This window comes from Tiliqua scincoides, chromosome 6 (assembly GCF_035046505.1).
Source record: "Tiliqua scincoides isolate rTilSci1 chromosome 6, rTilSci1.hap2, whole genome shotgun sequence".
NCBI lineage: Eukaryota > Metazoa > Chordata > Lepidosauria > Squamata > Scincidae > Tiliqua > Tiliqua scincoides.
The window spans coordinates 10678146-10705193 of NC_089826.1; the positions used below are offsets into that span (position 1 = coordinate 10678146).

General features: G+C 46.0%; 1 protein-coding gene and 1 pseudogene across 1 annotated transcript; both read right to left on the reverse strand.

The window, feature by feature from the left end:
- Nucleotides 1-683: 683 nt before the first annotated feature.
- LOC136655690 (heparanase-like) lies at nt 684-26689 on the reverse strand. Its single transcript, XM_066632291.1, has 12 exons — nt 26508-26689; nt 17293-17438; nt 13978-14103; nt 12801-12974; nt 11306-11477; nt 9630-9677; nt 8538-8631; nt 7275-7381; nt 5134-5248; nt 3019-3137; nt 1373-1519; nt 684-938 (listed from the first exon to the last, which is right to left on the reverse strand). Exons 1-12 carry the CDS (start codon nt 26687-26689, stop codon nt 779-781), a joined length of 1590 nt encoding a protein of 529 aa, XP_066488388.1. The 3' UTR covers nt 684-778.
- Nucleotides 2755-2891, reverse strand: LOC136656156 (5S ribosomal RNA; annotated as a pseudogene).
- Nucleotides 26690-27048: the final 359 nt, after the last annotated feature.

The window sequence follows — 27048 nt, forward strand, 5'->3', positions numbered from 1 at the left end:
GTGCTGGCCTGGTGTCAGCACTCCCTACTCTTAGGGTGCTGTAAACATGATTTATGGCACATTTCCAACATCCAGTGCTAGCTCCAGATATGATTGGGCCCTTAATAGAAACTGAATGAATTCAGGTGACCCCTCAAGTCAATTGGCTTCAACCTCTGGTTCTGTAAAAGGAAGTAGAACAATCTTTCTGGCAGGCTATCAACAGCTCCTGGTTCCTTGGCTATGCCTTGAATCTATCTCTTAAATGGTTGCAAAGCTCTGCCGTTATATCCCTGAAAATGGCCTGGTCTGTTTGTTTATCCACAGCTTCTCCATAACTCACCTGTGTCAGCCATGTCCTGCCATGTCTGCTGACAATGCCCTTATTGTATTTTTTATCAGAATCTCTGCTGCAGGAGAACTTTCATTCTTGGGATAACAATGAATGAAACAAGTGTTGCTAAGTAAGCTTTATAGGCTGGAGACGAAAAAACAAAACCAGAACCAAACACGCACATATAGTACAAAGTCAAGCTCATGATATTCCCTCCGCTTTGGATAGTGTTATTCTTGCCATCAAAATATTTGAGGCAGGATTGCTCAGAAAGAAATCTTACAAGAACAATGTCCTCCAAACAAATGCTGGGAATGTGCTTTTAATTGTTAAGAACATAAGAACAGCACCACTGGATCAGGCCATAGGCCCATCTAGTCCAACTTCCTGCATCTCACAGCGGCCCACCAAATGCCCCAGGAAGCACACCAGATAACAAGAGACGTCATCCTGGTGCCCTCCCTGTTAAATGCAGGCCATCATTTTGGCATTTTTTATTACATAAAATCCATATGAAAAAGCTGGAAGCCCAAGACTGCTCCCTGGACTGAGAGGTTTCTCCGTGAGATTTGGCAGTGTTTCATCATCCAGCATTTTTAAGACATGACCATTCAGCTGAATTGACCTGCAAGCAGAAGATGAAAGGAGGCACATTTTAGACACAAAACTCAGTTGGAAAACGTGTAACCACAGAACAAATTGTATTTAAAGATAATACTTGCAATCACCATTTCTAGAATGAATACATTTCTGACATTTACAGCGTAAACCTAGTCAACTTTCCAGCGCTGATACAACCACAATGCAGCCCCAAGGTAAGGGAACAAACATTCCCTTACCTCATGGAGGCCTCCATGGCTGCCCCCCCCCCGCCCCAAGAATCCAATGAATGCCCAATCAGCACTAGAAAGTTGGTTAGGGTTGTTGTCGAAAATCAGTATATAATTGTTTTAAAATAATAATTTAAAAAATTATATTATCTCTTCCTTTGTATTTTTCAATTCTGTATCTTTCATTGTTCAGAATTTAGAAAATGATGGGAACATGTAGATTGCTTACTTGGAAAGGATGTTCTCTTTTCCGTACGGCAGTAAAAGATATTCATCTACCTGCTTGTTGGAGAAGGAAGAGGGTAGCTGCAAGTGTTTTGTGCTATTATAGAGGTTTAAGGCAAACAGAGTGACGTCACCATCCCTGTACTTTGGGCTAGAATGAAAAACATGGAAACACTCATTAATAATCACATATGACAAACCAACAACAAAATACAAATGCTTCATTCGTACTTGGGAAGACTGAATCCTGTCTGGGTTCGATGGAGCAATGTAAATAAGGTGCAATTTGGGTTTGGGGCGGGGAACCTGACCCTCAATTCACTAGAGCTGCCAAGGGGAAGGGGCAAGTTAAGTCCTCGCAACCCAATGTTATCCAAATGGGTACCTCTTGATTTTCTCCTGTATAAGTGATTGGCTGCCATTTACTCCTGGGAGAAAAATTAAGACCTGTGCTGGAGACAAAGGTGCAAAGTAGGGCAAACTCTTCTCTCCTTCACAAAGTCTCACAGTGCAATCCTAGGGTCAGTGCAGTAGCTGCTGTGCTGACGCTAGCCATTGTAAAAATGCTGTAAAGGGCTTTCCAACAACTTGCATGTAAGCAATGCTGGCAGGAAGGTCTGTGCCATCCTGCCAATGCTGTATCCTGATCCCCAGATGTAAATGAAGCACAGAGCGGTATAGGGGCTGGGAGACAGTAGGTGGAGAGGGTGGGGGGATCAGGCCCAAGAGGGGGCAGGATTGGCAGAGCAGACCTCCACCATATGCTATTCTCTTGCCTGGACCTGGAAGCCCTACATGGGGCTTCATGGACATGCATTAGCTAAATAGCTGGTGCCAATCTCATTAGCCCCATTGGGCAGGCTGGGGTGTTACCTGGGGTAAGTTGGAAAACATCCCCTTACCCCGAGGAGACCTCCAGTCTGCTCCTAAGCTGTGCTTGATACGGCAGAGCCCTGCTGCACCAGCACAGGTTAGGATTGGGCTGCTGCCCATCTCCTCCAACATGTATTCCATAGGGACACAAATACAAGACCTGTACTCCACCCACAAATTCTCTATCATAATAGTGGACATTTAGCTAGCACCAAAAACAAAACCCATCAGGTTCCTGGCCCAGGAATGCATTTGCAGAGTGAGGCTTCCCAGCTCATTTGGGAGTTTTACGTCTAGTGCCAAATTTCAGAAGCAGGAGGAAAAAGTCTTCCTTTGGTGTTATAATACTGTACGCATTGATTTACCTGTCACCTGTTCTTCCATCACCTGCCCTTCCCCCACCCCCTTATTTTCCTACATCTGACCTGTGCAAGACTTCAGCACAGCAATACTATCCTGCTGCAGCAGGGCAGCATTGGTTGGCAATCTTCAGTCTCGAAAGACTATGGTATAAGCCTACAGCACCTGGTATTCCCAGGCGGTCTCCCATCCAAGTACTAACCAGGCCTGACCCTGCTTAGCTTCCAAGATCAGACAAGATCAGGCATGTGCAGGGTAACAGTTGCTTCCAGGGCAGCATTACAGCTTGTGATGGTGCACTAGCAAATGGACTCTTGCACCTCATCTTAGCTGCTTCTTGCCTTTGATCGCAGTTAACAAGGCTGGGCTATTTTTTAATGTGTTCAGTGCCTTCTGGATGTTATGCTGAATGCTTACTGGAGATCATTTGTGCAGTGAAGATACACTCGAAGCTTCCTTGGGTCTTCGCCTGTCAGGTTAACATTCAGGACTTTGGTGCCCACCAGTTTCTTGTATAGCACAGAGAGCCAATAATCCTATATTGCATTAAAGAAAGGACAGCTTTTATCCGTGACTCTCCCTCAAATAACACCTGACATGAAATATATGACATTACTCCCTGAATTACTGTAATAAAGTAATGCCTGGGATGTCTAATCAGCAAGAAAAGTTACTTGTGGTCAGACAGCCAGGAATAAGGTGTACTTAAGTATATAAAAGCAGTTTCCCCCAGGAATTGCTAAGCTGGAGACAGAAACTCAGGGCCAAACTATGTGTTATGGCAAGTATGAGTTTGACCCTTGTTCTTTCTTTTAAATATACAGGTTGTGTCTCGTTATCTGCTAGGGTTCCTTTCCAGAAACCCTAGTGGATAAAAAAATCAGTGGACAAAAAAAAAGTGGAAAAATAGATTTAAAGACCCACTTCCATTGGTCCTAATAAGGTCGTATCTCGACATTCACAGGGGTTTGATTCTGGGACTCTCTGCTGATACCATAAAAACACATAATGTGTTAATGAAAGTAATTTTAAAAAAATTAAAAAGTGTGTCCCTTTACAATTGTGGTTTTAAAACAGCTTTTCTTACTATTGTAGAGAGGCAGTCAGCAATTAGAAATGCAAAGGACCCCTTGCTTTTGCCTGGCTCAGCTGAAGAATGGAATGATCACTTGCATGATTGTCTCTCTACCACAGTAAGAAAAGCAGTTTTTTAAAACTGATTTTAAAGAGATGCATTTTCCCCTTTTCCAGGGATCAGCACATTCCTTCTCATTTGCAGTGGCCATTCGTGTTGAGTCAAATCTGTGTATAAAAAATCCGTTTCTAACAAGGTTGGACCCGTAGTAGTATGTGGCATGTGTGTAAAATGCCATAGAACTATGGTGGGGTGGGGGGGGCTTTACCTCTGAACTCTCACAACACTTTAGATTCTGATCATGCCCCCGACATGCTATTCACACTTTTAAAATCAGTTGAAAACCACTGATATGTAAAAAAAGAACATTATAGCATACAAGGGATGTACAATTGGGATAGGAAACATGGTGGGGGCTAAGAGTTTTGACTGCCAACATGGTTTTGTGGTATGTCACGTGCTCCTCCATGGTCTTTAAAAGAAAAAAACGTGAGAGAAACACTCATGCATTCATTATAAAATATAGTTTGGTCTCCAGACAACTTATATCTAAGAAGTGCTTTTGTTGTAGGAAAAATGTCATTTTGCCTGCACTCAAAATTGGAAAACAAACAAACAAATAAGCAAAAAACATTATTTATGGCAATCATTTATGCAGTTTGAAAAATGCAGTGGCTGCAAAATGTCACCAAGGCCTATTGGCTAATGCCCATAACATCACTGGTGATAGTGATCGACGCTACTCTTATCCAACACCTGCATGCCCACATCATATTATATATTTTTGTCCTGCTTTAGTGCTTGGTCCTGCATAATCAGGGACACATGGGATCATTTCTGAAATATTTTTTTTTTAAAAATGTTCTGATCATCACGAAGTACATTGAACACCACTGTAGCAAGACCCCCCCCCCCAATCTTGAATTTACATCCTTGCAACTTCCTGGTATCTCCTTGTTTAGATTCAGTGGTTTTGACCTTAGAAGCACCAAGAAAAAGATAAGTCCTGTTTTTGCAGAATCATTGTTTTGACTTATGACCACAGTGTTATGGACCTTGAGGAAGCTCACTGTTACATGGTTAATTAAGCCGGGCACATTATCCAGAATGTGTGGCCCATCTGGGTAGAAGTACAATGTACAGCTAGGCACAGAATAATAAGCAACTGGTATGGATGTGCAAGTTTCTCTGTATCATGTTGGACCACTAATCAATCTAGCCCAGTAGTCTCTATTTTGTCTGGCAGCTGTTCTCTGAAGTCTTGGGCAGAGGTCTTTCTGCTGCCTTGAATCTTTTTAAAAGGAAATAATGGAACTGAACCTGGGGCCTTCATGAAAAGCATGTGACCACCCCAACCTAAAGCCGTTTTCTGAATGGCACAGTTATTGCATACATACTGGCAAAGGTTCAAAGTTGTAATCCACCAGTTGGTAGGAACCTGCTCCAAACAAAACCTGCCTCATCACCACATCGATACCCAACCTGGCTGACTGTCCGAGTTTGTCCAGCCACCTGCCAAATCAAACAGGATTTTAAAAAAAGAGAGCAAACTTTAATTCATACAGTTGTAAAGCAATTGGACAGGGTGGGGGGCTTCTATCCAATGTGTGTGCATGTGCATGTGGTAGCAATGAGAGCAAAAGTGCTACTCTTGAAATATTCAGCACAATATTCAGCACCTGTGCTCCTGGGTGATATAACATATTGCAACACTGACCGCTTAATAACTTGAGCTGAGAAGAGTACAGAAAGCATCGCAGAAGAGCATTATTGGTAGGGAGGAGAGAGGACAGTGTTATGGAATGGTCTTTTATAACATAAATATAATATTTCCTATTCTATACAGCAGGGGTGCTCAATACGTTGATCGCGATCGGTCGATTGCGAGGCAAAATGAGTCGATCGCAGGCTTCTCTCCCGTCCATGCATCCCTGGGAGTGAGCCCCGTTGACGCTACTGGGGCTGACTGGTGAGTAGACCTGGAGAGGAGCCTCTGGCAGGCTTCTCTCCCGTCCACGCATCCCTTGGAGTGAGCCCCATTGACTCTACTGGGGCTGACTGGTGAGGGGACCTGGAGAGGAGCCTCTGGCAGGCTTCTCTCCCATCCACGCATCCCTTGGAGTGAGCCCCGTTGACTCTACTGGGGCTGACTGGTGAGGGGACCTGGAGAGGAGCCGCTGGCAGGCTTCTCCCCCGTCCACGCATCCCTGGGAGTGAGCCCCATTGACTCTACTGGGGCTGACTCGTGAGTAGGCCTGGAGAGGAGCCGCTGGCAGGCTTCTCTTCTGTCCATGCATCCCTGGGAGTGAGCCCCGTTGACTCTACTGGGGCTGACTTACCTTTCCCCTGTTTTTGCACTGGTATGTATGGAGATCTGCCCCCCCCCCCAACTTCCATCTGTTGGTTCTGTGTGCAAGGGGTTTTGCACTGGTCTTGCTGTGATTTTTATATAGAAATCTTCCCTCCCCCACACCTTTCCCCTGTTTTTGCACTGGTCTGTATAGAGATCTGCTCCCCCCCCCACTTGTATTGGAATCCAGGAAGATCTGGTGAGGAGGTAGATGTGGTGTCAGCAGTGGCCCCTTTAAGGGTATTCCTGGGCATCCAGCAGAGTGTGCTGCACAGCTGCAGCCACTTGAAGGCAATAGGGCCCTCAGGGATATAAGAGCACCTGAGGCAGGAAGGGCTCCACTTATTTATGTGAGTCAGCCTTTTCCTACATGAAGATCATTAAGTTCCACCATGACTGATGAACATTTGGAAGTGTGCTTGAGGCTGGCTGTCAGCAGCTACTGTCCGGACTATGCATCCTTGGCTGATTCACTTCAGTGCAAGTCATCAAAGTAAACTCAAGTAATTAAAAAAATGTTTATAGTTAATTATGTTGTGTTGTGCAATATTGGCTCATGCGGTTATGCAAGGTACACCAACATACATTGTACACATAAATGTTATATGTTATGATGGCGTGGACATTGTGAAAAAAAACTCTGGTAGATCTCCAGGCCATTTCTGGGTTTCAAAGTAGCTCTCGAGCCAAAAAAGTGTGAGCACCCCTGCTATACAGTGTACACAGAATTCTGCAAATCCCTTTAATTCATTGGAGAAACAAAATAGGTAAGAAATCCCTTTAAGGACAACTTTCTGTTATTTTACAATATGGAAGCACATGAGTTACACAGAACTCTTCAACAAGCAGTGACTAGAAGGGATACTATTATGTAACCAAAGTTTGCAGGTTTGGGGTGAATACAGTGGTATTGGTATCTTCTTTTGTTTCCCTTAGGATTTGTCACACAGATGAGATCCCTCACGTGGCATGATGAGTTTCTGCAACAACACCATGTTGCTAATGGTGTTGGCTTGCACCTGTTGTATGTTAATATTGGGCTTCAGTGAACACAATACCTCTTTCCAGTTTGGACAAAGGAAGAGCTGCTGGTGTGCATGGAGCAAGAGATTTTATGGGTGAGATCTTGACATTCCGTCAGAGGAAAAAGTACTGCTCTGTCAGCCAGAAATTAAGCATTATACTTACATAAAACCCGCAATATACGCATTAGACAATCCTGGAGTACCACCTCCATGTGCTGAACTGGTTTCTCCCAGCCACACTTTCTTGCCTGGAACTGTAGCATTAACAATCTGAAAAACATCACCAAATTAAGAAGACCATAAAGGAGAGTCAGTACACGGGTTAGACCTCGAAGATATGTTAACTTCTCAGCACTCTCAGATAGAAGGAAATGGCGGTTGAATGGAGCTGAAGAGCTGTTCACACAACCATGAGTAGTGTGGTAACAGCAGAAAAAGCATGTGACAAGGCTGTGTATATTGGTGAGTTGGTTGTTTGCATCTACTGGCATGCACAGGAGACAGCTTTTGGTACATCAATTCATGACAAGTGCTCTAAAGCTGTTTGCCAAGAAGCTGGGCCGCAGACTTGTTGTGGCAGGTGGACACAGTCAATTCAGAGACCATTGGTGTCAAGGTCATGCTCTGTAGTTATCTCACACCCCGTTCTTGTGAATGAGTCCCAACTGAGGCAGGAATCAGAATATTATTATTATTATTAACAGTATTTATATACCGCTTTTCAACTAAAAGTTCACAAAGCGGTTTACAGAGAAAAATCAAATAACTAAATGGCTCCCTGTCCCAAAAGGGCTCACAATCTAAAAAGATGCAAATGAATACCAGCAGACAGCCACTAGAACAGACACTGCTGGGGTTAGGTGGGCCAGTTACTCTCCCCCTGCTAAAAAAAGGAGCACCCACTTGAAAAAGTGCCTCTTACCCAATTAGCAGGGGTTACCTACATTGCTGTTCCTAGAGCCTTACCAGATGATAATTTCATTGTGCTGTAAATGGACAGCTCTTAATACAATCACATCAGTAGTTGAACCTGGTGCTAACCTGTTTTTTTTTCTTTCCTTTTCTAGAAAAGGTCCCTACACAGAAAAGCAAATTAGAGAAACACAACCTGCATTTCAACAGAAGGGCATATGCCTGTGGGGGAGGAGGGAAGATGAAAGAGGGAAGGACACAGGGGATGAATAAGTATATGAACAAGTATACTTATGAAGGTTTAGTATCAGAGTGAAAACTAGCGGTGCAGTGAAAGACTTCATAAAAGAGAAGGTTTTGAGAAGGGAGAGAGAAGAAAAGAGCTGACACCATGAGGTGATTTTAAGGTAAGTATTAGAGGATCCAGACCCCCCCCCCAAGACAGTACTTCTCTTGTTGGAATATGTTCAGTGCATTACCCCATAATCCACCCAGCCACACAAATGACCTGTACCTGAAGAACCTCCTTTACAGCTGTGATGAAGGTATCCAGCACATCTGGACTAAGGAAATCTTCTCTGGTAGCGATTCGTCCATTCAGATAATAACTGTAATATCAAGACATTCATATAGATCTGAAGCTCATTGCCTGTCTTTTATATTCATGCCACAACTGGTTTTTCTTCTGATTTCCTTTCTATTTTCTTTGCAAGCCTGTCTGCAGTAAAAGGAACAGCTGTCCTGCAGTTAACATTTCTCTGCACCCACCACAACCGTTACTCCTATGTCAATGAGTCCAAATACAGAACACACTTGGAAGGAAAGCAAAGAAGGGCAATGGGGTGAGCTGCTTCTATAAAGTCTGAGGTCTGTGGGTGAGATGAAACTGAGTGATTTGGGGAGAAAGTAGACTTTTTGCAGAGGTTTGAAAGGCCTTAAAAGTTCACAGCATCAGTGTTCTTGGAAGGCATTTCAGCACTGTAAGGCATGCTTCGTGCGCTGTAGGGAGGGGGACATCTGAACCTCAAGGTCTCAGGTGCGTGCCAGCAAAGCTTGAACCTGGCCTGTTTTCTTCCAAGAATGTCCATTGATTAAACATTTGTTCAGTGCCTTTAAAAACAGGTTTTTTTTTAACTTGAAAAACCAGTCTGAGGAGTGGGGGGAGGGAGGGTGGTAGCTTTGGGACTTGTTATGAGGCCAGCCAAACAGGGCTAAGTAAAGCCCCTGCGGCTGCAAACAGGGTTTTCTCTGAGCTTGGTGGGGGGAAAAAATTGTTTGTCGGCAGAGCTGCCAACAGATGAAGCAAGTGCTTTGAGTAGTGTGGTCTGAAAGAGGAAATGAACTGGCAGGGGATGCCCTGTCACCTCCCTAGCCCACCATCACTGGCAGGGGATGCCCTGTCACCTCCCCAGCCCACCATCACTGGCAGGGGATGCCCTGTCACCTCCCCCAGCCAACCATCTACTGAGGTGCTCACCTAGCCACTGCCACTGTATTCCACTTTTTAATGTGGTGGATACATAGATGTGTTGTTGATCACCTTGAGCATTTGCTGGAAATCGAAAGGTGGGATATAAATATTTATAATCAAGACATTCGTACTTACTGATGCCATGTAACTGCGTCAATTGCTTTTCCTGCTGTTTTCAGGAATCTGCAAAGAAACAACAGGGACAGCTTCATCACTTGCACTTTCTTTTTCCTCATATTCTAAAGCAGGGGTGCCCAAAACCTGGCCCTGGGGCCACTTGTGGCCCTCGGGGGCTCCCAATCAGGCCCACGGGGAGTCCCCAGTCTTCAATGAGCCTCTGGCCCTTCGGAGACTTGCTGGTGCCCGTGCTGGCCCGATGCAACTGCTTTCAGTGTGAGGATGAGTGTTCAACCTTTCACCCGAGCTGTGGGATGAGGGCTCCCTCCGCTACTTGCTGTTTCACATCTGTGATGCAGCAGCAGCAGCGAAGGAAAGGCTGGTCTTGCTTTGTGCAAGGCCTTTTGTAGGCCTTGAGCTACTGCAAGACCTTCATTCATTCATATAAGTTCCATCTCTAATAAATTCATTGATGTGAATTTTTCAAATTTTAAATGTAAATTAATTCTTCCCCCCCCCCCCCGAAACAGTGTCAGAGGGATGATGTGACCCTCCTGCCAAAATGTTTGGGCACCCTGTTCTAAAGGAACTGCAAAGTTGTAAGAAGCGCAACACATAAAACAGACAATTGTTTTCAGTGAACGTTGTTCCCAGGATCAGATCAGCAACTGAAAGTCACAGGGCCCAAAGGGCAGCCTGCTGGTTAATGGGGATTCATGGAGAGTGTGGCATGTAATGAAATGATGTGACTGCTTGACCACAGACCTGGCTCACAAATCAACCCACATTGCTTAGCAATCTCATGACTCCTTCACCAAATGCCTAATGCTACACTGACCCACTCAGCCTGTATCTATGAGAGCAGGTTCACATGTGATGTTTTCCCTGCCATTCACAGCTATGAAGAAAAACTTTGAAGTGTATCAGAACTTGGGGTCATCCAATTAAGGGCACAATCGTAAGTGCCCCTTCAGCTAGTGCGAGTCCCTTTCGCCAACTGAAGAGTGTTGCAAAAGTGCTGTAAAGCACTTTCGCACCACTGTTCAAGGAGATAGGCCAGCTCACAGATGCTTTACTCCACCGGATCCTGAGTCTCCGTGTCGAGCCAGTGGCCTGACACAGAGGCCCTTGATTCTACGCTGATCCTTGGGTCACCGTAGAATCGAGTGGCCCCATTGCAGGGCTACTTGCCTTACCCAGGGGAAGGGGATGAATTTCTCCTTCTCCCAAGGAACGACCAGCACTGCCCATGTTGCATGTTGGATGCAGTGGCAGCCATTTTTGATGCTGCTGCAGCCCCACAAGCTGAGCAGCTCATGTTTGGGTTGTTAGTTCCCAGGCTGGTGCATTTACCATCTTCTTGTGAGTCCTGAGTAGACAGAATGCTTAATCATGGTTTGTTTTCCAGAACAATAGTTAAGTATTATGACTGAGCACCCTAACCATGCTTAAAGATTTACCAAAACCAGGATATGAAACCATAGAAGTGAGTTTACAAAGCATGGTTGCAGCGTAATCCGCAATGAGCATACCACAATGAATACCCCTCACTGATAGCTCCCTATCTGTGCCCTGCAAGGATAAGGCTCAGCTTGCCAAACTGAACTATGGCTAACCATGCCTAAGCATGATGTCAGTACCAAACCAAACCAATCAGCTCACTGAGCCAGCAATACCAAATGCTTTCTTTTCACCTCCTCAGCAGCTTCTGAGTGTGCTTCCGAGGCGGACCTACATCAGGGCCATAGAGCTTGGCATTTCTGTAGATGCTGTAGCTGTTCAGAAGACGGCGCAGCTGTTTGAAGTCCTGTCCTAGCTGGATGCCGTCGATAAAAATGTCAGCCTTTGACGGGTAGCTGTTAGGCTCTGAAGAAAACATACACAGGCATAGCCTTTCCTTAGGTCAGGGGCAGCCATGACTCATTCAAAATGTGCACAGTGGTAATCATCAACCACAAGCACAGAACATTAAACATGAAAATGGTTTTGAGATATGCCTTAAAGCAGGGGTGTCCAAAGTTTTTGGCAGGAGGGCCACATTGTCTCTCTGACACTGTGCCAGGGACAGGGGGAAAAAAGAATTAATTTACATTTAAAATTTGAATAAATTTACATAAGTTTACATAAATGAATATATTAAAGATGAACTTATATGAATGAATGAAGGTCTTGCAATAGCTCAAGACCTATGAAAGGCCTTGCACAAAGCAAGGCTTGCCTTTCCTTTGCTGCCGCTACTGCATCACAGACGTGAAACAGCAAGAAGTGGAGGGAGCTCTCATCCCACAGCTCATGCGAGAGGTCAAACAGTCACTCTCACTGAGAGCGGTTGCGTCGGGCCAGTGTGGGCTCCAACAAATCTCCAGAGGGCCAGAGGCTCATTGGAGACTGGGGGCTCCCTGAGGGCCGCAAGTGGCCCCAGGGCCGGGTTTTGGGCACCCCTGCCTTAAGGCAACACTCAGAACTGGAGATATGTCAAACTCCAAAAGGCACATTCTCGCTGTTGCCTGCCCTACACATATAGCAGACTGCAGAGGTAGTAGCGTTTCAGACAAAAGGACGTGATTTTGAAATGCTCTCCATGTTTAAACATATACAAACACACATTCCATGCAATAAAAATCCAGCTCATCAGGGAGAAAGTTCTGCTGTGCTAAATTTTATACTTTCAATAAGCCTTTCACATAGGGGAGGATTCATAAATAGGAACCCCTACCTGCCCAGGGAATCTGAAGTGGTACAGTCAATTCTACTATCACATTCTACTCTATGCAGACTAAGCCTCCGTGTAGCTCTCAGAAGTGCCCAACCTTGTATTGTTCGAGCCAGCATGTAGAAATAGTCCCTGGATGATAGCCCAGCCCAGGTAAACATTTTATTTCAACTGATCCCTGGCCATTCTAGCTTGGGCTGCTCATAGCCTCCATCACTTCAGGCTCGGAGCCCATTCAAGATCAGAGCTCACAAAACTGGATATCCCTCTGTACCAAGTTCTTCTTTCCTGCCTTGATGGCATCTGTTCACAAAGCAGCAAGAGGTGCACAAAGTGTTCTTTGAAAAACTCTGTGTACCCACCACCCAATAGTCTGTGCAACCCAGGTCTGCACCTACAGAGAGGTGAAACCTCCAGTGTAGCTTTGTGCATAATATATACTCCAACATGTGAGAGCACGTATATGATTCCCGTACCATTTCCAAGTTCCCAAGACATGCTGTAATTCTGGGAACTGGTATAGTCCAACAGCAGCTGAGCATTGGAGCTGTCCCACTCCAAGTTCCCTTTCCGCAGCAAGGCATTGAGTCCAAAGATCAGATGGAAATCTGAGCACTGTGCAAAATTGTACAGAATGTCCACTGTGCTTTCTGTGAATAGGGGGCAAATAAAAACAATAATGAATCAATGAGTTACGGCTGACATTTATCCCCACCCAGTCCTAGATGAGCTAATTCAGTACTGAATGTGGGGTAGGCGCCCCAGCAACATGTCAGCACAGTGGGGTCAATATGCTTCCGCTAGCCCTCTCTTACCCCTATGTCTGAACAGTGAGTGGGTTGTATTTGAATCTTTCCCCTGAAGTGCTCATTTTACACCTTGCAAGTAGAAAAGCATGCAAGAGGAAACATGCAAAAATGGAAGAACCCCCCCCCCCACCTGCAGCATGAAGTGACACGGCCTGTTCTACCACCTCCTTTGGCTGCATGTGGCCGCAAAGCTCTCTGCCAGCCAGTGGCATCATTAGGGTTTGAGTCACCCAGTACGAGAGGCCAGAGCATCACCCCCATGATGGACTTCCTCCCATGCTGTGGGTGGGGCAAATTCCGGGGCAGTGGGAGTACTGTTGCACTATCGCTACTTCCCTGCTGGTTTTTTTGGCTATAACATTTGATAGAATACAGATTTTTAAATGTGATTTGTTTAGTTAAATTCTGCATGAAATTACGCATCAAATGATATATAACATGACGTTACTATTCAAAAATACCAAGATATTAAAAATTCTGGTCGGTAGTGGTGTCACTCCTCCCCCCCATGCACATCATCTGTTGTGGCCTGCACCCCCTAGTGATGCCACTGCTGCCAGCTGCTCTGAGCTGACAGAGCAAGACTTTCCTAAAGCCTCTCACTGAGAAGGGAAGGCAAAAGGGTTCGGCTCTGTTCTGTATTTCACCTCACTTGGGAGAAGGCAGCCAAGGTGCACAGGAAGGAGGCCGCAAGGTTTGGGGCTGCACTGGAAGCCTGCCCCATGGCCACCAATGCCCTGGCCCTCCTGACCGGTTCATGAGCTGTGTTACTAAGCTTCTAGGTGTCATTATTTTCAGCAGCAGCAGCAGAGAGACCAACATGTAAGGAGCACAAATGGCTTACGTGTAATGGTGGTGTTTTTATGCTTTCTCCTGTACTGCTCCTGAAGGATGACCATCTCCTGGAAGGGCCACAAAGTCTGTAAGTGCTCCATGATGCCCGAAGGAGTGGATTGAAATCCACAAACATCTACAACATGAGAGGGGGGGAGGTTTCAGGATTACATTGAAAATATTGACAAACTGACAAAATTAAATTAACTTTTGAGCAGATAAATACAGCTGCTCCAATGTGCCCATAATTGTGTGCCATTTCTCAAGAGTAAGGTTAGGTCTGTACCTGCAACAGATTCAGTGTTAAAGTTTAGAGGTGGTGAGTTGGACTGTGCCATTTCAGTTTGCAGGTACTGAATCAAATTTATTCATTGTCCCCCAACGTAAACATCTCCCCGCAGGTAGAAAACTAGCATGACAGGGAGTAGGCTGAACTAGAGTCTTTCTCCCTGGAATGCTAGCTTTCTACTTACATGGAAGTGTTTGTGTAGGGGAGCATTCAAAATTACCCTCCATTCCCAGTCTGCAATCTGATGTGGTACAAATCACCCCACCATCTCAGGACTCTACTATTTCATTCCGCTTCGTGTGGAGAATAGACCACAATCAGGTTACTGAATGCCAAGCAATCAGTGTTTTAAAGGTATTTGAATATTTCATCTAAGCATCAGAAAACTTGTTGTCCCAGATTTGCTTCTTGCTAGAATCTTCTTCTGCATACCTAGAGGAGAGAAAAGTGAAATGCTGTAAACAAATAAATAACTATGCCTTTAATATTGAAAACTAAGGCTGCCATCCTAGTATACACACTTTCCTGGGAGTAAGCCACATTGAATGCAATGGGATTTACTTCCTGGAAATATGTACAGACTATGCTCCACTTGCTTGGTACAAGGAATGCATTTTGTGCCAAGGAAAAGGGATTAAAAGAAGGAAGGTGTCTACAGTACAGTAAAGTGCATCCTACCCACATTCAAGACAATGGTGGCTCTTTATTTTGATTCACACTTGGCTAGAGCTGTTTCTGGGGAGGGTGGAGTAAATATAAAGAAATTAAAATCACTGGACATAGAGAAGGAATGTAACTATTAGCGAGCTGTGTTAGGTCCTTGAATCCATCACCACAATTGCAAGTGTCAAGAACCATATCCTGAGGGGTCCCAGCCAGTCTGGCAAGCAGTGAAGACTCTGGACAATTCAACTGGCTTCACATAATCTTGTCATCATTCCATATTGATCCAGTAAACCAAATATACCAGCACATACTGTGCTAGAGTGAAGAGAGATTTCCAAAAAGTATACAAGATTGTTACGTTCTCTGCCATGTCCAGCACATTACTGAGGCAGAATCAGTTTTGCAAACTACCCGTGTACACCTCTTGTTTCAGGTGCTTATTTCTCCATCAATACATTAATTTCTCTGTGTTGCTGAGTCAAAAGCAAAAAGCTTTACTTCAACAACTTGAGAAAGTATTGTCTGACAGCACTGTTGATTTTGCTGATTCAGTTAAAAACAATTTTAAAAAATGCTACTATATCCATCAAAAATGCCCCATGCTTGATTGTCCTGAAATAACCAGGAGCACCGTAAATGATGATGCTAAGTGTTCAATAGGCAGACACTTGAATAAATTATAGCTCCTGGTGCAGGCATACAGAATTGTCAGCAGCTCTCCACGGCCTGAAACAGTATGAAATCAGCATGTACACCTAGCACAATAGAACCGCTGACACCCCTTTCTGAAAAGCCTCTCTGAAAAGCCTGAGCAGATGTTCTAGAAAGAGGATTTTTTCCTCCCACTTAAATGTATCATGTAATACTATCCGCAAACACAACATGCAAGGAGGGGTATGGGGATTTTTTGCTAGCTCCCAAGAGAGGAATTCTCACATTTGTTTGCAAAAAGACCAGTCTCCTAACCAGATCTTAATTCCTCAAAAGAAAGGTGACCTGAAAGTCAGGTGATCTGCTTGAAAGTCCTTTTCCTTTAACCACAGGTGTGCATGAGACTGATTGTGGCTACTCAGTCACAAAAGAGTACTTGGTATCTGCCCAAATGCACATTTCTAAGAAGAAATGTGTAGTTTTTGTATTATTTCACCCATCTGTTATAAATGCCCAATCCTATGTGGGCCAGCTGACAGCAGGACATTCTGCTGGCAGCAACTTCCTTACTGCAGTCATAAAAAATACTCTGGAAATGCGCAGAGTAGCAAGCTACAGGAGCACCAGTGGGAAGGTGGAGCCATCCCGCACCTGCTGGTGGAGTGACGTGGACGCTGCAAGGTGAATAAGGACATTGGGGGAGGCAGAATGGGATGGGGGAGGTCGGAACGAAGTGGTAACAGGGCAGGGAGGATGCAATGGGGTGTCAACAGGGGCAGAGGGAGGTGGATTGAGTCCAAGAAGGGGTTCGGATTAGGTGACAGGAGCCACTGTAGAATCCTAGACCCCTTCCCAGACTCAATTGTGCGGCGTGGGTCCATGTGGGCCTGCAACAGCAAATTTGCAAGCATCGGTCCAAGTGGACCCCTCCATGATGAAGAGGCTTACCCTTGGGCCGGGGTGCCCAAACCCCGGCCCTGGGGCCACATGCGGCCCTCGAGGCCTCTCAATATGGCCCTCAGGAAGCCCCCAGTCTCCAATGAGCCTCTGGCCCTCCAGAGATTTGTTGGAGCCCGCACTGGCCCGACGCAACTGCTCGCAGTGTGAGGGCGACTGTTTGACCTCTCACATGAGCTGTGGGAAGAGGGCGCCCTCCACTTCTTGCTGTTTCACATCTGTGATGCAGTAGCGACAGCAAAGGAAAGGCCAGCCTTGCTTTGTGCAAGGCCTTTTATAGGCCTTGAGCAATTGCAAGACCTTCATTCATTCATTCAAGTTCGTCTTTAATATATTCATTTATGTAAACTTATGTAAATTTATTCAAATTTTAAATGTAAATTAATTCTTTTTCCCCCTGGCCCCCGACACAGTGTCAGAGACATGATGTGGCCCTCCTGCCAAAAACTTTGGACACCCCTGCCCTTGGGTAAGGGAACAAATGTTCCCCTGTATCCGCCCCCCCCATAGGATGCAATGGTAGCCATTTTGGTGCCACTGCGTTGGTAGTGGTGGGGAAAAAAGGACTGAGCTGTTAGACTAGTTGTGTGAGTTCAACTCAGTGACCAGGCTCAGCCAACAATGGCATCCCACTGCGCATGACTCTGGTCAATGTGTTCAATTGTACACTATGAATGAAGGCCTCAGATATCCATTCATCTCTTCTTATGTCTTAAAATCTTCTGTCATGATCATCTGAAATAGCTTCAACCTCCAACCTACCTTCTTGTGCCAGTGAATCTTGGAAGATCTCTTCTTCTACTGTCGGCGATTTGTTAGGATCGAAGATCAAGTAGTCAGTTTTGGTGCCGCCAAATCTCAAAAGGCCCGGAGACAAACCTCTTGCTAAGGCACGCAACCTTGTATTGCTGGGGAAGTGAATTTCAAAAAAGCAATGAAATGCTGTCCCATCAAAGTGGCTTCAATTCATCTCAACCCAGCAGTTCCCAAACTCTGCTCCTGTGACCTGCTCACACAGGAGACTGTCTGCTTGAAGGTTCACTGCTCTGGCCAAGGCTCACCTCAGTCAGCCTCCACTGGGAATCCATAAAGTGGTTCCTTCTTATTGACATGTTGGATGATCCAAAGAGGGACAGTGTGGGTGAAGTTATAGCCTCCAGTTGCACAGTTTCTATAGAAGTGTTGCTGGAAGAGCATAAGAAGAAGCCCCCTGTACCATTCCAGAAAGAATGGACTAGCCCTAGCTCCTTTGCAGCCTTGCACAGTTTATTCCAGGTTGAAAAACTGGGTTTTCCCATCACCAAAATCAAGAAACCTCAATGCTGGTATGAACACAAGCTAAGCTTGCCCCTGATCATGCAGGAGTATCCTAAGATCCAGCAAATATTGCCCCTAATAGACACTCTTGGCTAAATGAAAATAATCTAAAATGGACATTTTCCATTTCCTCATCATCACAGTCTGAGACTGAGGGCCAACTGGCACAAGATGCGGGGCATCCGTGATTAGGTCTCTAGAAGTTTGTTCCCTTGTTTAAAGTTGCTGGGGGGCAGGAAAGAGGTCTGAATTGGAACAATGGACTTGCTAGGACAATGCTGTCAAACTCATGGACTCCTGCAGAGAAGATCTGTATGGTCTTCTTCACGCAATGGTCTTCTTCGCGCAATGCATCACCTGAACCAGAGCAGTGGTGCTGGGCAAGTTGCTGAACCCTTTCCCTCCCACTACAACACCATTTGTACATAATTTTTCCCACGCAGAATGAACAGTGGATCAGGATGTGCAATTTAGACTACGCAAATAGCATGGAGGAGAGGATTAAGCACAAATCCTCAGGGCTAATGGAAGCCCCACCCTGTACCCAGCCTTGGGGGGGGGGGGCAGGAGAGGCAGTGGAAGACCTGCATCATGTACAATTTGACCCAGAGCCTTTTCCTCTAACAGGAAGAGTTCAGCTGGAAGGCACATGGTCTGCGAGGAGACCAGTGAACTGAGGATTTCCCTTGACCAGAATGATGAATCATGAGTTCAAGTTTTTACCAACATACAAACATTTCAAAGTCTAAATAAAGATGTCATTTCAAATCAAAGTGCCCAAAGCTTTCACCAACAATTTATCAGACATAAAAAAAAACTTGGATGACTGCTCCTGAAATTAGGCTCAGTTCTTAGCGAGGATATTGCTATCAAATAGTTTGAGAACTTGTCTGCAATACGTAGGCAGCGTTTATTGGGAATCTGGGCAAGGCTCTGGCATTGTCTTGCCAAGTTTTGATTTAGCTTAACAACTGCCATTACTGAGGTTTGCTTCTCTGGGGCCTGAACTTGGGTTAGGGTTCAACAGAGGTCAGTCCCAGTATTTATTTTCAGTGCCAATGCCTGGGCTACATGAAGAAACAAGAAAAATGCCTCTGAGCATGTGCAAAGTGACCGTAGCCTATCTCCACACACTTGGGATTGCACAGCAGCTGAAAATGCTTGCTGGCAGACATTGGTCCTTTATGCAACTTATGTTAGATACTCTCTAGACCAGTGTTTCTCAAACTGTGTGTCAGGATCCGCTAGGTGGGTTGCCAAACAATTTCAAGTGGGTCCCCATTTATTTAAATATTTTATTTTGAATATATTAGACTCAATGCTATCATGGTATGTGACTGCATTTGGGGAAATGTTAAAGATCTGTACTTTTAACAGGCTACTATGTATACACTTTTAACAAAGTTAGTAAATAGAACCTACTCCTGGGTAAGTGTGGGTAGGATTATAGTCTAGGATTGTTAAAAATACTCCTGCCTGATGATGTCACTTCTGGTCATGACATCACTTCCGGTGGGTCCTGACGGATTCTCATTCTAAAAAGTGGGTCCTAGTGCTAAAAGTTTGAGAACCACTGCTGTAGGGAATCATCCCCTGCTCATACATATTTTTCAAAGGCTTCTGATGGCTAAGCCAGAACTTTTGTCCCTAATATATAATGTTCTGCACTTTGTTTGGAAGCTTTGTGGGATGCCATTATGCATTTACAGGTTTGCCACCCAAAAAAATCATGTTCACTTTCTGAGTCTCCCTACACATACCATGCCACCATGACTACTAGCTAATTACACAGGCCTACAAAATTGAGGGTCAGAGAAGTTTTCCCCAAACTTTATGGTGGTTTGATATAAATTGGACGTGATAGGACAAAACAGATTCCAGATAGGGCAAAACAGATTTTTGGAATCAGCACTCCAGATATACCCAGGAATTGGTGTAACATTTAAGGAAGCAAAATGTGTGTTGGCCTGTGTTATTTTCTTCCCTGCAAGTCTCTCCTCAAAGCTCATATTTCCCATGAATGCTTGACCCACTCTGTACCCCTCTCTAGCCAAAACAAAGTCAAAGTGGCTCAGTTCAGACACTGCACCAAACTTTGAGCTGGTTTGAGCTTCTCAACGTACAAGCAACCCATGATTCAGAGCTGTTTATCTGCTTTCATACATCTGCTCTACCTTCCACTCTTTAGATATAGCAATCTCTAGCATCAGAGCAACTGGTACAACTACAGTTTGCCAATTCCAATAACAAGCTAAATCCCTCCCCCTCCATCCTGCTATTCCCTCTTCCCAGCTGAAATCTAGATTGTAAACTACATGGGGCAGAGAGCTATCCATTTTTGTTTATTTACATTGCTCTATTGATGGCACTGTATCAATGAGTAGTAATTCTCCCTGGGAGGATAAATTGCAGGATATTAGACACTCCCACAGCATGTGAACCTACCTGGAATGTCCTTGCCTGCCTTAGATAATGGCAGATGCCTGAGAGAGGCTACAGCTGAGCCAGCTGACCCAAGGTTGCATCAGTTAAAGGCAACAGATAGCAGAATATCAGCCACCCACAACTTCCTCATTGAGGTGATAAGGCACCAGAGTTAGTATCAAGGAGTCTTGGTTAGCAGCTGTTGTTTTTTGCTCCACTTTCCCTTTGCTCCTGGAGGCTTGAGGATCAAAGGGCATTGAGCAAACAAGAGCTATGATGGATGTAGTCATCCTTGACTTTCCATGAAGTCTTTGCATGAAGACTTCATGCAAAGGTGGGGGAAAACTGAGTGAAGACCGAAGGGAGGTGTGCAGTGTCGGATTTAGGAATAAGCTGAACAAACTACAGTGTAGGGCCTCATAATTCTCAGGGCCTAAACAAAAAAAATTCAGAATTTTTGGGGAGAGCTTTTAAAATGTTATGTGTGCTGAATACGCTGTGTGTGTGTGTGTGTGTATGTGTGTGTGTAAGTAAAACGTGGACCTTTTCAAATGGCTCGTGAAGCAAGTTTTGGTGTAATTTTTTTTAAGGACCTCCAAGCTTTATATAGCTTAAGGTAGTGGTTCTCAAACCTTTTCAAACCTGGTTCTCAAACCAGGACCCACTTTTCAGAATGCAAAACTGTCAGGATCCACCGAAAGTGACATCATCAAGCAGGAAGATGTTTTAACAATCCTAGGGTGTAATCCTACCCACATTTATCTAGGATTAAGTCCCATTCATTTATATGCTTGTTAAAAGCATAGTAGCCTGTTGAAAGTACGTTCGGATGTGTAACACTTCCCCAAATGCAGTCACATATCATAGCAACATCAAGTCTAGTATATTAAAAATAAAAAAATATTGACATGAATGGGGACCCACCTGAAACTGGCTCGTGATCCACCTAGTGGGTCCTTACCCACAGTTTGAGAAACACTAGCTTAAGGCCTTATGAAGTCTAAATCTGGCACTGGATGTGTAGATTCATTGCCTACACAGAATTACCAGATACCCATACCTCCATATGGCATATTATCTAATATCGTTAGAGCAGCAGTGTTATATTTTGTAAAGTGCTTTAACGGCCCAATCCCAGCTTCGAGATATGCTAGTGGATCTCCATGTATGGTGGTGGAACGACAGCCCCACCAGTGCAGATGCCCACCTGCGATGGCCAAATCTTCATACATGGAGGGAAATTGCTCTTTTTGCTGCTTCTCCTCATTATGGGAAGGGCCATGGAGTTATGTGACTCGACTCTCTAGGGCCACTGGCACAGCTCTCACACTTCCAAGTGCACTTGCACAGAAATAGGCTTTTGAAAAATGCTGAATTTTAATACAGCCATTGCCCAAAGTGGAAGCTCTGTGGCATACCATCCTCCATCTACCCCTCTGTGCACGCAACATTTATTTGCCAGTTCTGTCCTTTAAAAAAGAAAATGACCCAGAATCTGGGAAGCAGAAGAAATTGTGTATAAGATCTACCTATACAGCTTTGTATCTGTGGTTTCAAACACAGATACAGACCCAAATACATCTGTGGTCACATATAAACTGGCGCAGTGACGTTGCTAGGGCAGTGCGAGGGGGTGCAGGCTGCACCAGGTGACACGCATGGGGGGTGACACCACTACTGGCCAAAAAATTTTAAATCTTGGTATTTTTTAAATAATACAACCATGTTGTCTATCAATTGATGTGCAGTTTCATGCAGAATGCAATGAAACAAACCTTGTTGAAATATTTCTGCCTGTTTGACCCTTGCCCAGCTTGGCTGATTAGAGCTGCCGGGGGGGGGGGACTGGCTGAGTGGACGGGGAGGGTGGTCAATTCTTCCTTGGTGGAGGGGACGTTGCCGCTCGCCTTGAAGCGGGCGGTGGTTCGCCCCCTCCTGAAAAAGCCCTCCCTGGATTCCACTGTGTTGAATAACTACCGGCCAGTCTCCAACATCCCGTTTCTGGGCAAGGTAATTGAGCGGGTGGTGGCGACCCAACTCCAGAGGGTCTTGGATGAAGCAGATTATCTGGATCCTTTTCAATCTGGTTTCAGGCCGGGCTTCGGAACGGAAACTGCCTTGGTCGCCTTGGTGGATGACCTACGCCGGGCACTGGACAGGGGGAGTGCGTTCCTGTTGGTCCTGCTGGACCTCTCGGCGGCTTTCGATACCATCGACCATGGTATCCTTCTGGGCCGACTGGCCGAGTTGGGAGTTGGAGGCACAGTTTTGCGGTGGTTCCGCTCCTACTTGGAGGGTCGGTCCCAGATGGTGGTGCTGCGGGATGCCTGTTCGACACCCTGGCCTTTGAGGTGCGGGGTGCCGCAGGGTTCAATTCTGTCCCCCATGCTATTTCATATCTACATGAAACCGCTGGGAGAGGTCATCCGGGGGTTTGGAGTGAGGTGCCATCAATATGCTGATGACACCCAGCTCCTCCAGACTCCAGGATGGCGGTTGAGGGCCTGGAGCGCTGTCTGGAAGCAGTGAGGATCTGGATGGGGGCTAACAAGCTGAAATTAAATCCGGATAAGACAGAGGCTCTCCTGGTTCGGAAATCCTCGATGCAGGTGCTGGATTATCAGCTTGCTCTGAATAGGGTTGCACTCCCTCTGAAGGAGCAGGTTCGCAGCTTGGGGGTCCTCCTCCTGGACTCACAGCTGCTCCTGGATTCCCAGGTGGCGGCTGTGGCTAGGGGGGCCTTCGCTCAGCTTTGGCTGGTGCGCCAGCTGCAGCCGTACTTGGATTGTGCAGACCTGGCCACGGTGATCCATGCCACGGTGACATCGAGGTTAGATTATTGTAACGCGCTCTATGTGGGGCTGCCCCTCAAGACGGTTCGGAAACTGCAATTAGTGCAGAATGCGGCAGCCCGTGTGGTCACCCGTGCAGCAGCCCGTTTGACTCTGTCAGTCCGCTTCTCCGGGGGCTACATTGGCTGCCCATTTGTTTCCGGGCCCAATTCAAGGTGCTGGTTTTGACCTTTAAAGCCCTATACTGCTCTGGGCCAGGATATCTTAGAGACCGCCTACTCCCGTACAATCCGGCTCGCCCTCTCAAGTCATCAGAGAAGGCCTTTTTACAAGTGCCACCACCCAAGGAGGTCCGGGGGGCGGCTGCAAGAAATAGGGCCTTCTCGGTAGTGGCACCAACATTATGGAACTCCCTTCGCCTTGGCTTGAGAAAGGCTCCCTCTCTTGAGAGTTTCTGGCGAGGCCTGAAGACACTGCTATTTACACAAGCCTTCTGATTTTTTGGCCTTTTTAACATTTTTTACACATTTTGTAGTTTTTACAGGCCTGATTCCTCTGTGACTTGCTCTTTTGTACTCTTTTTATTCTGTCTTTTAATCTGACTACTGTTTTTATGGTCTCTGTTAATGTGTTTTTAATGTTTTTATTTGCTATTTGTCTTAATTTATGTTTTTAAATGTGTTTTTTACATGTTGTTAGCCGCCCTGGGTTCCTTTAGGGAGAAGGGCGGGATATAAATAAAGTTTATTATTATTATTATTATTAACAGTATTTATATACCGCTTTTCAACTAAAAGTTCACAAAGCGGTTTACAGAGAAAAATCAAATAACTAAATGGCTCCCTGTCCCAAAAGGGCTCACAATCTAAAAAGATGCAAATGAATACCAGCAGACAGCCACTACAACAGACCGTGCTGGGGTGAGGTGGGCCAGTTACTCTCCCCCTGCTAAAAAAAAGGAGCACCCACTTGAAAAAGTGCCTCTTACCCAATTAGCAGGGGTCTAATTATTATTATTATTATTATTATTCTATCCAAAGGTACAGCCAAAAAACCAGTGGGGGTGGGACAATGGTGCATCACCATGCCCACTCCCTGGGGTGTTGCCCCACCCACTGCATGGGAGCAGGTCCATGGTAGGGGTGACCGCACTGGCCTCCTGCACCAGTTGATGCAATCCCTCGTGACACCACTGAACTGGTGCAATGTAGCGACTGGCTACATGCACAGCAAAGACAAGCTCACTATCTTGACTTCTAGGAAAACAGGATTCCTGTGACGTATCTCACAAGCCAAAATGCCAGGAGGGAACCACAGGAAATGGCAAAGCAAAATATTTTTGCCAGGCAGATAATTAAGATCACAATTACTCCTTAAAGGCATGGATGTCGGCTCATTCATCCTCCCCCACTTTACAACCGAAAGATGAAATGATGGGTAAGGAAAAACATTACAAAGGAAGTCCTTATGGGGTAGCCACCAGGAAAGGCAAGGCGGACTCCCCATTGCAGCTTAGTCTGGATTCGTTGCCACTGAACTTGCTTTGACTACATGTTGCAAACACAACTAAGGTACAAGGTTGTGCGATTCCCTCTACTGTTTCAGCACATGTTCAGAGATGAACATTCATTTTAACAGATGTGAAAACAGGGTTGTAGGTTTCCATCTTAATCAAACTTCTCTAAAGGATGAAATATTGAACTGAGGGTCAGAAAACCCTAATTTGATGCAGGGGTGAAGGAATCAGGACTGGGACTAAGGTCTGGGGGGGGGGAGCGGTTTCAATCATTTGTCCCACAATAGTCCCAATCTGGATCAGGCCCCTCCGTGGATAGTATTTGCCCCAGCTGGGAAGCCGGTGACAGGGGGAAGATGCAATGACACCTTTGCAAGGGGGGTGGATATACCGCACCCCCAGGGACAAATTGACTGGTGAGAATCAGCTCCCCTAAGAAGAAGCTGACCATTCCTGCAGCAGAGAAACTGCCATTGGCAGGCACGCCCTCGACAAAATTCATCAGCACTGGAGAGACTGGAAAGCACCCACAAACTTTCAGGCTTGTTTTTAAGGCTTTGGGCAAGAGGCAGACCATTGCTTGCACAGTGCAGTCGGTGGACATGGCATTTGCAAGAGTTTTTAAAATAAAACCAGAGCCTGCACACTCGTGTGAGAAAGAGAGAGAGAGACCCAATTGTTTAACAAAAAGCAACAGCTAAAGGGATTTTCACATTGGGGGTGGAAATGAAGAAAAGCCGAGTGAAAACAGAAGTGGATTTTCCTGTGCTCAGAAATGCTCCTTTTATTCTGTGTCCACCCACCTGAGCCACTCTTTTGCATCTGGCTCTGGCCTTCAGTATTCTAGCAAAAAAATCAATTAGGTTCTGGTAACCTGAAGTCTGCCCCCCCATCAACTTTTTTCATGCCATGATCCCAATCAACCAGAGACTGGGGGCCCACCATTGGTTCCACCCACTCTCCACACTCGTTACACCCTCCCATCACTGTTCACTGTAACCAAATATTATTACAAATATATAATTTGTATATTTTTACAAAAAATAAAAATTTTGCTTTTTTTACATAGCAAAAAAAGGTTACTATGAAGCCTGGCACCAGTGAAAGCTATTTTAGCACAGTTAAGAACCTGGAACACCATCTCTTGATACCTCAAGGGGTACACCAGATACCTCCCCCTCTTTACCTGGTGGTGCTCTGGTCCAGTGGTCTTCAACTTTTTTCATTCCCATTCCTAACTATTTTCATTCCCTGTTGAAGACTCAGTTGCGAGACCACAACTGAGGCTTTGTGACCCCACTGGGGTCCCGACCCCAAGGTTGAAGAACGTCGACCTTGGTGGGCCGCTGTGAGATACAGGAAGCTGAACTAGATGGGCCTATGGCCTGATCCAGCAGGGCTCTTATGTTCTTATTGACCTAAATAAGCATTTCTCAACATTTGTCCCCTGCTGTACCACTTGATCCACCTGTTGGTAGTACCCACCTATCCATTCTGGATTGGGGGCCCTGATGCAATGCAACACACACTGGTAAGAGGCTCAGGGTGGATGGGAGGGCTTTTTCAAACACACAAAGTGCACACTGGAGCTCTGCCTACCAAGTCAAGCCTCCTCCTGCTGCATTGTGTTGCTGGGTCTGGGGGTCCTGTGAGTACCACTGCAAGTAAGTACCACCACCGCTGCCTGAGAAACACTGCCCTAGATGGTGGAAAGAAGAGTGCCTCTGACCTGATGCAAAGTGCTTTTCAGGACTCACCTCCAGTTTCCTCCTCCCCACGTCCTACTGAGGTTAGGGCTGCAATCCTAGGCGTCCCTTCCTGAGAGTAAGCCCCGCTGAAGACCATGGAGCTTACTTCTGAGTAGGCTAGCATAGTGCCTTCTCTCCACCAACCCCCCTTGCCCAGGTGCCCGCGAGGGGTCTCCTTACCCCAGGAAGGTGATGTAGCGGGGGTCAGTGGCCAGGTTGGCATCCAGGGTGATGGATAGGAAATCCGGGCTCACCTCCCGCTCCGGGGGGCCCTGCAGCTGGAAGCTCAGCCTGCCCCCCGCCGCCCGGCATTCTCCCAGCAGCAGCGCCCAAGAGAGGAGGAGTCCCGAGAGTGGCGGCATCCTCCTGGCCGGCTCTGCCTCTGGGAGCGCGGGAGGAGCCCTTTTCTGAGCCCGGCAGCCCTGCCCAGCCGCCTCCCGCCTTGATCCCCAGCCAAGCCGCCCCGCGGCGGGCACAGAGCCAGCCGGGGGGGAGGCCGGATCCGGGGCAGGATCCCCACTTACTCAGGCAACAGCAGAGCACTCCCCCCCCCAGCACGCACCAGAGGGTTGGATGCTGGCGGGAGCAATGGGAAAAGCAAGGCATAAGAACATAAGAAGAGCCCCACTGGATCAGGCCAAAGGCCCACCTAGTCCAGCTTCCTGTATCTCACAGCGGCCCACCAAATGCCCCAGGGAGCACACCAGATAACAAGAGACCT

Coding starts and splice junctions, on each gene's coding strand:
- LOC136655690 (XM_066632291.1), bottom strand. CDS start 26,689: ATGCCGCCACTCTCGGGACTCCTCCTCTCTTGGGCGCTGCTGCTGGGA. Junction 11,478..12,800: donor GTCTTGGGAACTTGGAAATG/GTACGGGAATCA, acceptor TGTTTTCTTCAG/AGCCTAACAGCTACCCGTCA. Junction 5,249..7,274: donor GCGTATATTGCGGGTTTTAT/GTAAGTATAATG, acceptor TTGATTTGGCAG/GTGGCTGGACAAACTCGGAC.